The 12,261-nt window shown below is 38.6% G+C and overlaps 1 protein-coding gene across 1 annotated transcript in view; it reads right to left on the bottom strand.

Moving 5' to 3' along the window:
- LOC111586420 (mucin-5AC-like) overlaps positions 1-390 on the bottom strand; it is a 48,348-nt gene extending 47,958 nt beyond the window's left edge. Inside the window, exons 1-2 of the mRNA XM_055011447.1 lie at positions 305-390; positions 93-134 (exon numbers count right to left, since the gene is read on the bottom strand). Of these exons, the coding sequence (XP_054867422.1) occupies positions 93-134; positions 305-371 (109 nt within the window). The 5' untranslated portion in view covers positions 372-390. The remainder of the gene's footprint in view (positions 1-92; positions 135-304) is intronic.
- Positions 391-12,261: the final 11,871 nt, after the last annotated feature.

Here is a 12,261-nt window from a genome sequence, read left to right as displayed (position 1 = left end):
TTTTGTAATTTAATAGCTGTTTGTCTACATTAATAAATGGTCACACACAGCCTAGTAAGAAAGTAATTGAACTAAGCAAACAACAAGCTCACCTGTTTCAGAAATGTGGAATATATTCACAGCAGAGTGTGCCTCTGTTGGAGGAGATAAGAGTTATTAGTCCAGCAAACAATATTCGAATCTCAAACTACTTTGTAACGTAATAATGCTGCACTTTGCAGTAGCAGACGGTTAAACATTTGGACTGCTAATAGTCCGAATTGTTATACTTGTCAATCTGAGTAATAAAGTATAATGTACATACCACTGTACCAAGCAGCTACAATGGCAGACAGGCTCAGCCATTGCAACCACTTGTTAGCCATAGCCATTCCCTTCTCCACAGGAATTCTGACCAAGATGTGAAGGATGTATGCTCCTTTATACCAGTAGGCAAGGTCTTAGCAGGTGAAGGAGTGGCATTCAACTTCACATGATGATTCACTGGTCCTCCACTGAGTTCCATTTACTACTATATTTCCAGTCCACCGGGCTTCACATGCCTCATATAAAATACAAGGTAACAGTATGAAACCAGACGACATTTGTAATCTAGAATCCATGTTAGTAGCCTCATAATAAACATGATGGTTGAGTTTTTGTTGTTTTCATATTTTTTTTTAATTTATTTATTTTTGTCCACGTGACGAGTTCTTAAACCATAGATTTATTCTGTAACTTCTAGTATCAAATGAAGACCACTGAACAACAAAACAACACCAAACAAAGAAACTGTGACTGGGAGTAAGGTTTATGGGAAGGGATGGGGTTACACAATATTCCCCTCTAAGATTGGGCTTGGAGATTAATGGATAAACAGATCACATCTGAAAATGCCCAGTAAGTTATTGATGGGCTAGGTTGAGAATTCGGTGAAATTCCATTGTGCAAAAGAAAAATAATCAAGAAAGTTGCACCAAGTTCTCAGTGACTGAAAGCTACTTGCAAGCACATTGTGGTGTTGATGTGGGTTGGAATAGGTGGACTAAGGAGAGCCTTCTTGATGATCTCCAAAGAAGTCAAAAGGAAGTCATGAAAAATTCAAGGACTCAAGAAAGACTGAAAGAGATGCTTTCAGGTCTGACTTATAAGGTGTCTTTTGCATATCAATAACTCACGAAGGGATCTGGTACAACCCTGGTCAAGGAGGGCTCATGTCTGGATGCCTCTACTGAGTCATACTTTTACGATCAGTTTGTGACCTAATGCATGTTTTGTTTTGAGTGTCCTAGTCTGGATGTGAGCAGTAGATAATCCTGTGGAGGTCTACCTTCCCATGGCTTCCTCCTGAAAGCAACTTTACACTATTCTGACTGACCAGGAAGATTTTTTTTAATTTGGGTTCCCCATCTAACATGGTGTGCATTGGTGTCTTTGCTCTGTTGATCACGGTGGATCCTGTCTTCAGTCTGTGGATTGAAATGCCTTAAATTTCAGACTACAGAAGGATGACTCTCTGAACATTTTAAGGGCTAGCTTGAAAGTAAATAAAATAAGTACTGGAAAGTAAATGTAGTGACAATAGCTTAAGGTTAGGCAGGTGAAACAAATGTTGTGCATGACATGAAGAAACATGGCTTTCCTAACTTGGAAGCACTCTTCATCAAATGCAAACCTGGTTTTGGCTGCGGGAGTTTTCCTCATTTATTCTGCGAGATGGAAAGGTTCTGTCTTTTCAGGCCAGGCTCAGAGGTTCAGTATTCACAACTGACTGTTCTACAGTTTCATTTAGCAGACCCTTTTATCCAAAGTAACGTACATCTGAGAGGAGACACAACACAAACAAGGATCTAGTCAGTCTTACTCACTTTTGATATTATTCAAAGATCCAGTGGGAACACCTACAACCAAATCTGATATTAAGCAATGGGAATAATAGACCACCATTATGTTGTGGACATGTTGTGGACTGATAATATAAGTTAAATAAAGACTAAACTAAATATACCCGAGTGTTTGTATTTGTTTTGTTTTATCAAATTTTGACTCAAGTGGTAAAGGTTCTGTTCAAGGTGTGGTCACATGATTAACACTTTCCACTTTTGTTTTCTTATCATCAGCAGTCATCTTTAACAATAGAAAAACTGAACAGTGACTCGACATCATTGGTAAGCTGAGATTACTGAAATTCACCTCAGCTAATTATAAATCCATTTCAGATATTGTACTGTCCACCCTAATGAGATAACATGACTTGCTGAAGTGGTCTGATGTGTGTTGCATAGTCGTGGGTGTGACCATGCTGTCTGCCCAGCAGCACTTATCAGCTATTGCTGTCAGTTATGTTGTCTGAATCCTGTTGTTCTATGGCATGCTATGCAATTGCTGAAGAAAATAGTTTTTCTCACTTCAAACTACAATCACACTGCTTTTAGAAATCTTTGTACACAAAGTCACTTCAGTGACGTAACATTTCTGAATGTAAATATTAGCATGCTGGCATCTCCAGGTGAACAGATTTTCTCTATGTCTGCAAGATGAACATCTTCAATCAAACAAAGAAAAAAGCCTTGCTGCCTTTGCGAACATTGTGACAATGAGCTCACACCCCTCCACCAGGGAAGGAACCCAAACTGGTGCAAGACATGGTGCAGAATTAGCTAAAGTTGGTTTCACCTCTACGTCCAGCCAAGGTTCTGGAATCAAACTACTGGAGAGGGGCTCTTTTTATTGAAGTTTCAGAAGGTGAGAGGTGCCAGACGGGTCTGGGGATACACACAAGTCCCTGTCTGAGCACTGCTGTATTTGAGTTTTTACCAGAGAATAGTGTTGAGTGTGAAAGTGATTATGGGTAAGTGATAGTAAGGTTCTTGCATTGAGGAAATGTATGCAAACACAATGAACATTGTTGTCTTTAGACTCCCTTGTTCAAGAAAAAATGATGAAAGCAACAAGGTACAGGTGAGATGTGAGTAGATTAAGAAAAGTTTTTTTCCTCCCTTTATGACCAGGACCAGAGAGAGGAGAAGAGAGAAGGAAGAGGAGAGAGCAGAGACAAAGAGTGTGACTAGAAAGGTGAAGAAGGAGAGTTAATACATAGAGTTAACACAGTTAGTCACAGTTCAAAAGGAGCCCTTGTCACACAATGGAAGCAGAAGCTATGAGACCAGCACTGAACAGTTTTCCAAGTTTAACAAAGCCTTGGCAACACATCACCTAGTGCAGTGGTTCCCAACCTGGGATCCGTGCCCCCCTCAGGGGGGGTTCCAGAGATCTGAGGGGGCGCGAAGCTTTGTCTGCTCTGAGGCTGTGATGTTATAAAAAATGGATTTTTACATTCTGGATAAAATCAGAGTAACAGACTCACTGTGTCATCACAAGTCTACCTATAAAACATTTTTAAAACACATTTATTTGGTCTTTCTTCAAAAATCCTTTGCTGCGTCGATGGCCACACCTCCTTGACCTTTCAACTTCTCTCCACGCTTTCTTCAGGTTGGCTCCTAGTTCATCCCGTTTCATTAGTTTGTGTGCAGTTAGAAAATTACTGACGGAAACGGTGTCTGAAAAACGCAAAACGGGTGAAGATTCATCGGTACCTAAAAACTCCGGCTATACCTCGAGAGTTACCTTAAATTTGGTTTTATTAAAGGACAAGACAGAATTATGTTATTTGTGGTGAAATGCTCGCAAATGACAGCATGAAGCCAGCGAATTACGGCGATGTCGGGGTGGGGGTGCAGCTTATAGGGGGGGCTTCAAGCCAAACAGGTTGGGAACCACCGACCTAGTGCACGACTTTTCATCAGTGTCAGTCCTAGAAGCTTCAGTAGAAAACAACTGGACTTCTCCTTCAGGTTCATGAAGATATTTCACCTCTCGTCCAAGAGTCTGCTTCAGTTCTGAACTGAATAGAATCTACACAGACATGAATGTTAAGGATGTAATACTTTTCCAAAGGTTTAAACATTTCTGTTTAAAATAAAAGCAAGAACAAAGTTGAGAACTCTAACTTAATTTTTTTTTTTTTAAACTTTAAAATAAATTCAAAAAGATGCAGTTATCAGTTACAAATCTTCTTAAGAATGTCGATATTGGATAATTTTGCAAAACCATGTTTTATGGTCAGTGGAGATTCTACATAAAGACCAATGCTTATATTGTGTTGTAATTGTCATTATAATTTCTGTGTATGGCCACACTGTTTGGGGGAAGATATAATATAAAACCCTTCTTAAAGAGATCGGTAAAGATGAGTAAAAATGTTTATTGTTATCTTAAAAAACAATAAATAAATTAATTTTAAAAAAACGCTCTCCACCCTCCGTATTGAAGTGTGACTCACAACCTGCCCATCCACCACCTTGACCTGCACACCCTTATATATACACTACCGGTCAAAAGTTTTAGAACACCCCAGTTTTTCCAATTTTTTATTGAAATTCAAGTAGTTCAAGTCCAATGAACAGGTTGAAATGGTACAAAGGTAAGTGGTGAACTGCCAGAAGTTAAAAAAAAAAAAAAGGCAAGGTTACCCAAAACTGAAATATAATGTACATTTCAGAATTATACAAAAAGTCCTTTTTCAGGAAGCAAAAAATAGGTTAACAATTTAAAGCTGTCCTGCAGCAAATGGAGATGATCAAGCCTTGAAAGTTAGTGCTACCAAATCCTACAGGTGTCCCAACTTTTCTTGATTACTTACAGCCCCTTCTGTCTGCATAAAAGTAGTGTTGGAACACACAGTGGCACCACACCCTCGAGAGCATTATTTGAACAGTATTGTACTGCAGAAAGTAGTGTGTTGTTATAAAAATGGTGAGGAGAGACAGACCATCATAACACTTAAAAATGTAGATCTTTCCTACAGAGAAATTGTGAAGAAAATCAAGGCGTCAGTGAGTACATTTTTCTTCACCATCAAAAGGCACTCAGAAACTGGTGAGAAACTCTGACAGGAAGAGGTCTGGAAGACCCAAAGCCACAACAAAATCAGAAGACAAGCTTCTGAGAGTCAACAGCTTGGTGATAGGCAGCTCACAGGACAACAGCTTCAAGCACAGTTTAATAGTGGTCATAGTAATAAGCTTCAGTTTCAACTGTGAAGTATAAGATAGGATGAAAGGCCTGATGTAAGATAAGTAAAATAAAATTAACAGTTAAAAGAGTAAAAATACTTAAGATAACAAATAAAGTAGATTAAATGATCTAAAATTAACATAATCTAAAACACAGCAAGATAAAAGGCAACTACATAAAATAAGATAAAACCTGATAAGAACGTGAGAAGAATTTAAAAGGTCAGTTAAAAGCTTTGTTAAAAAGGTGTGTCTTTAACATTCCTTTAAATGTTCCAAGTTCACCAAGGGTTTATCCTACAGCGAGGTAATGACCCAAAACATAAGTCCAAGCTATGGAAGAGCTACCTTAGATAAAAAGAGTGAAAGAATGAAAGCAAAGCAACCTACAAGTGCCACACTTTTATGGGAACTTCTGCAACAGACTTGGGAAGAACTTTCTGAAGAATATTTGATTTCCATTGTGGGAAAACAAATGCCACGAGCACGTTCAGTTGTTGTATCTGCCAAAGGTGGCTACTTTGATGATTCAAAAGTTTAGAATACATTTTGGTTTCTAAATTGATTTTTTTTGTTTGTTCTATGATTTCACATCAGAGTACAATGATACATTAACATGCATAATTTCCAATTAAAAAAATACAACAATTGGGGTGTTCTAAAATTTTTGACCAGTCGTGTAAGAAAACCTAACCTCAGTTATTCTTTAGTATCAGTAAAACTGACTCATTAAAGATGTCATTTTAAAAAGGTTGCACAATGTTGAGATTTTCTGAGTCAATCTGAAATGCAAAAACGCTAAATCAAAGTGTGCTTGGACAACATCAACACCTTTAACCAACAGTGATAACGTTGCTGAGAGAACAACACCTGTGTTTTGATCAGGGCCAATTTGGAGAAATTTGAATGCATTTTTTTTTAATGAAAGCAAGGTTACACAGCCAGTCTTTAAGAAGATGAAAATGAAACTACTATGCATAACCCAGTGTGTAGATATAAAAAAACTCACTGGAAACTTCCCCTTTTTTATCATTCAGATGTAGTTTTTTGGCTCAGTGAAAACAGAATCATTTTAAGTGCCCCTCATTTAGGCAATATACTGTATTTACTAGTTGATGTCGAATAAACTAACCAGAATTATGTCATGGGAAACAATATCTTATGGAACATATTTAAAAATGGTTATTATTTTTTGTGCTGTTAACTTAAAAATTCAGGTTTTGTTTGGAAATATTCCATTCAGTAAATTAAAGCACAAACAGAGTTGGTTCATGGGACCTCTAAAGGTGTGCTGGAGAGCCTGGTACCAGGGCATGGGCAGTTAACCATCTGGGTTTGGTGGGTTGTGGTGTGAGGCCTCCATGAATTGAGCCTGTTCTGGCATATCCTACAGATGTTCGATTGAGGGATCTGAGGAGCTTAGAGGCTTGGCCAACACCTTGGGCTTTTTTAATGTTCCTTGAGGTGTTCTTCAGCAGCTTTTTTGGTGCATCTGGATACACTGTCCTGCTGATAGATGCTGATGTTATCAGGGAGTGCCAAGGCCACGAGGAGGTATGCTTGGTCTGTAACAATGTTTAGGTGTGTAGTATGTGTAAAGGTAACATCCACATCATGCCAGGACTGAAGGTTTCCCAGCAGAAATTTACATTATAATAAAAGAATCAATATTATATACTTTAGCTGCCATTGATTTTAATGGTGTAGCTGGTTGGTCTAGGTACATGAACGATTTGCAACCAACAATTACAGCAACAATCTAAAAACAGCTGGGCATTGTGTTAACTTTCATCAAGTCAAGCCAAACACAACAAGAAAAAAGAAACATGTCTGTAATCAACCCCAGCTACTCAACTTTTTAAAAACCCCAGATCTGTCCACAGTACACAGAAGCCACAAGAACACTTGAACATGGTATGCAAGCGAGATAAGCCTGATGTCAAGGTGTGTAAGTTATTATCAGCATGTATCAGGTAATACTGATAACTTTAGGTGCTACTGTTTGCCTAACAGGAGTGGTGCTGGTGTCAGTCAGTGAAACCCAAGAAGTAAGAGGTCAGCAGGAAATGCGAACTTGACAAAAACAGAAGAAAAACAGCATCATCCTTGCGAGATCACTGGACCCAGGAATGCTCATATTGAAGGCTTTTGCTGCACATAACTTCCAATGCAATAGCGATTTCCAGTTTTAGTTTACGACACCACTCAGAGACAATATTAAAACCACTAACAAGGAAAGTGTATAACATTGACTATTTCCTTCTGATGTAATGTTCAGCTAGGAAACCTTGGGCCTTGGCAGTCATGTGGATGCTATTTTGACACAAACAACCCACTTCATAGCAGATTAACCATGTTACTTTTAAGTTAAGAATTAAACCCCACAAAAGATTAATGTTCACACACAAACCCCGCCTGTGTTAACTCCACACAGTGAAATAACTACCAAGTCACACAAAGTAAATAAATCAAACACGTAAAACGCTCAATGTTATGACAAATAAAGCAAAGAAAGAAAACTTTTCAAACTCCCTTCCTCCATTTATTTCAACAAAGGTTGAGACATAATGAAAGGAGTCCACTTCAGGGTTTTCTGATTAATCCTTTAATACAGTTCAGTCAATACAGCTCAGTATTTCATTTCGGGCTTTTCTCATGATCTCACAAAAAAGTCAGAACTCTGAAATTTCTTACAGTAATGTTCACTCACACCAAAATGAAAAGTAAATCCACAGAAGAAACCAGGCAAAGAAAAAATAAACAGAAAAGAAGAAAAAAAAGGAAAAACAAAGACAACTTTGGCCTTTGCGAACTCATGGTTCTCTTGGGGATGAATGTTGTGCTGAAGTCTCTGTATGAGGCTGGAAGTCAGATCCTGCACAGCTTACCAGCAAACGACAGATGAGGGAAAGAAATGGATAACTTACCAAGATGCCTAGGCAAGCTGACTCACAGTGTATCTAGTTGTGCAGCTACTCCATCACTGGTGTATGACTGAACTGCTGAAGTTTTGATATCAGGAACCAGACTTAGGAGAGCCGGGAAAACAAAGTCATGTTTAGGCTGAAAGTACTGGTGGGTCATGGAGGTGAGGTGACCAAATAGAACAACATTTTTTTGGGGGGGAACAGTGGAGAGAGACAGGAAATGTAGGGAGAAGAGTGGGAGAAAGACATGCAGCAAATGGCTGTGGGTTGGACTCGAACCCAAGGCCGCTGCTTCAGGGACTATAACCCCTGTTTATGGGTCGTCATAACCTGTTGAGCTAGCCAGGCACCCCAGTACAACAATTTTTAATACTATATACACCACACTCTTCTCCATTGGTGATTTAAAAAAAAATAAAAAAATAAAAAAAACAGCCCACAGTGGGTTTGATAAGTTAACAACAGACAATATTACAAACCTGACCCCTGGTAGGCTAATAAATAACAAAGAAAAGCACTTATTGCTATTGTTGTTATATTTTTTATTTATTTTTTTAACTACAAAAAACAGGCTTTGGCACTGTTAGTAAAACACTTTTTAAATAGGTAGCCAGAGTAAGGCAGTTAATTTTGTTTTTCACCATGTTGCAGACTTACGAGAATGTTCTTCTTTCTCTTCAGAATCGGCTTCTGACATGTTGCTGTAATGGTCCAGTTCACATGGATTTTTCCATTTCCCTGGAGAGTCAGAAGGGGGAGCATCTGGGAATCCAAAGAAGTCCCCATCCTCTGTCTCTTCCTTGAATCTCTCCTTAGCTTCCACTGCTTCTGCTCCTCCACTTGTTTAGCAGATGGGTGGCAAGGATTGACCCAGTAGATGTATGCAATCGACCAGATGCCCACTTTCCTTGCTGCATCATTTAAAAATAATAATAATAATAATAATAATAATAATAATAATAATAATAATAATAATAATAATAATAATAATAATAATAATAATAATACCTTTAATTTATAATGCACTTTACATGTAAAATCTCAAAGTGCTCCAATACATTTAAAAGAAACATTTTAGAAACAGTAGTAATATGTTAGAGCTTAAATAAGAATGTCTTTAGCCCTTTCTTAAATGACTCAGGGGACTGTGGGGCCCTCAGAGGTGGTGGTAATGTGTTCCACAGTTCAGGAGCAGCTGTCTGGAACGCTCTGTTGCCCATTGTTCTCAGGTTGGATCTTGGAGTGCACAGAAGGTTGGTATTAGTGGATCGGACTTGTCTGGAGATGGAGTGAAGGGTTAAGAGTTCTGAAAGGTAGTCCGGGGCATGTCCATGTATACACTGGTAGGCAAGCAGAGAGATTTTGTACTGGATGTGTTTCGAGATTGGAAGCCAGTCGAGGTTACGGAGGACAGGTCTGATGTGAGCGTGTTTGGGTGTCCTCGTCAGGATCCTGGCTGCGGTGTTTTGCACGTGTTGAAGCTTTTGGAGGCTTTTTGCTGGGATCCCGACGAGGAGGGCATTGCAGTAGTCCAGCCTGGAGGAGACAAAGGCATGAACCAGCTTCTCAGCATTGGAGGGGGAGAGAGTGGGACAAAGTTTTGAGATGTTTTTTAAATGAAAAAATCAGCTGTTAAGATCTTTCGTTTGGTTTACTCTTTCTGTAAGGTTTGTCACACCATGCAAATTAACCAAGTATAACAAGACAAATGATGCTATCGCTGCTGATCTAGGTTTTTCTTTTTATATTAATCCATTTGTATGTTTCTTTTGTCTTATGCTGGCTTTTATGTCTGTTTGTGGCAGAAGCATTTTGAAGATGCCAAAAAAAAAACCAAAAACACGGAAACTCAGGTACTCTGTCTTAGAGGTAACATTGACTCATACGTCACATGCAAAAGTTGCACAATGTTGAGATTTTCTGAGTCAACCTGAAATGTTAAAACACTGGATTAAAGTATGTTTGGACAACATCACCACCTTTAACCAACAGTGATAACAGGGCTGAGAGAACAGCACCTGTGTATTGATCAGGATCATTATGAAGAAATGTGAATATATTTTTAAACTCTAAGCAAGGTTATATTACAAATATTTAATACAATAAAAATAACAGTAACATGCAGTGTACTGTTGAAGAAATTTCACTCTTGGTCCTTCGAAGTTTGCTGTAGTGGTGTGTTTTATTGGTATTTCTGGTAATACGGCGGATTACCAGAGTATGGGTCTGCAAAGGTAAGTCGACCCAGAGCATTTTCAGGGTACACATTTTATAGGAATGTCAGCAGATGGATCAAAGGGTAGGAAGGGGGCTGTATGTAACTACCAAGGTGAATAGTGGTTAATTTGTGTACGATTGCTAATCAGTGACCGAAGGTAAGACAACAGAACAAAAGAGTAATTGAATCAAGGAGTCTGGGAAACAATTGCAAAAAGTACAGGTGTGACAACAAAAGGTAAGAGGGGGATCTGGTACACAGTAGCACATAAGAGATCAAACAATTGTGGATAACCGTGGGAAATAGCGTGACATGTTACGGTAAGTATCTGTAGCTAAAGAAGCATCTGTAGCAAAAGGTCTGGTATTTTCTTCATCAGTACCTATAAGACAATCAGTGGAAGCTTTCCATTTTATCATTTAGATGTATTTTTTTTCTAATCAAATATTTAAGGAATTGTTGTTTGGCTTAATGGAACAGGATAGTCTTGAGTGCCACACATGCAGACTACATTTTATATACTATACTGCTATATATTTTGTAGTTTCAATGATGTCTTATAAACTACTTAGAATTATGTCTTGAGGAACAGTAGCCTATGGAACATACTTCAAAATGTATAACATTATTTTGTACTGTTAACTGAAAAATTTGGGATTTGTGTGACTCGGTGCCATTTAGCAAATTAAAGCACAAAGTAGAGTCAAAGGACATGGGACCTCTGGACACGTGCTGTGATGTCTGAAACTAGGACACTGGCAATTAACCCTCTTGGTGGTGTGGATTGCAGTATTATAAGATGCTGACTCACAGTAGTGCGACGGCTTCTTGAGCTCCCGGGACAAAATCTATTTTTAGTGATTTTGGAGGCAATTCTAGGACCAATCTATTGATAGATATGCAAATAATGTACAGCTAAGCCGAACTAACAAACATCGAGTACTGTTCGGTTACAACAGCTTCACCGGGCTTCAAAGATGCATTAAGCGGACTGCAACTCCTCAGAACACCGGACTGGCATAACAGAGTATGGAGAATAGGAAGTGGTGCTTGCAAAAGCAGAAGAGTAAGCGAGCCGGCATATTTTAAAACATGGAATAAAAATTTTACCATTGATGTGTAAGCTGAGGCAATCAAGCCTTTGATAGTTTATTACGTGTTATTGATGATTATGTAGCAGAAAACTGTAAAAGATGTTTGTTTTTCCAAAATTTTGAAGCTCAAATGTCCTCCAATTCTGGAATGACCCAACTACAGTTAACCATTTTGCCATTTCATGCAAATGGGTAACATTTGAATGATGTTAACTTGAAATTTCATGCCAATTTATAGTGCTGTTTAAAAAAAGCCCCGTTTCAGTTGAACTAAAACGAGGACAGATTCAGCAGCTCAAATGCTTTCAGAAATACTTTTCGTTGAACTGTTTCCGTAATAAAAGAGAAAGTTTGTGTTGGTCCGACGCTTGGTATCATCCTGGTGAGAAGGGTATGTCTGCAGAGCCGAAGGCTGCACCGAGAGGGCTGCACCGAGAGGGCTGCACACTTCCGGTCGCACATTGCGAGCATTTTTAAAAAGTTACCACAATAGATGGTCACTGTAGTGCACAGCTTACGGTTTAAATACAGAACTTACAGTTTTAAATTATGATTTCACTCAAAATATTCTTAGAATTTAAAATATTTTTTCAACGATTTTTCCCACTTTCATTTTGGCCCCGGTAAGTTTTTCTGCAGAGCCAGAGGCTGCAATTTTAGGACCACATCAAGTATTCCACACAAAGTACCTCTTCATATCCTACCTAAGATTTTAAAGGTTTAATTCACCCAAATAACACTTATTGCAATATCATGACTGGGTTGCTGAGGCTTGCGTTAAGCAAAATGAAATTTATACGCCTTTTCTCATTTCGTTTCGAGCCATGCTTTTATTCGAAAGGAGGCGTGCACCGATACACGGAAGTGAAGTATCCTGTGAGTGCCGGGAGTTTTTTGGTTATCGTTTGATGAAGTTCCTCATGCAGATGCGGTGGTTATACCTGTTCCATGAAGAAGCCTGGACT

The sequence above is a fragment of the Amphiprion ocellaris genome, chromosome 1 (genome assembly GCF_022539595.1).
Source record: "Amphiprion ocellaris isolate individual 3 ecotype Okinawa chromosome 1, ASM2253959v1, whole genome shotgun sequence".
Lineage (NCBI taxonomy): Eukaryota > Metazoa > Chordata > Actinopteri > Pomacentridae > Amphiprion > Amphiprion ocellaris.
The sequence above is the reverse complement of the archived record's forward strand: the minus strand, read 5'-3'. Positions and strand labels throughout refer to the sequence as shown.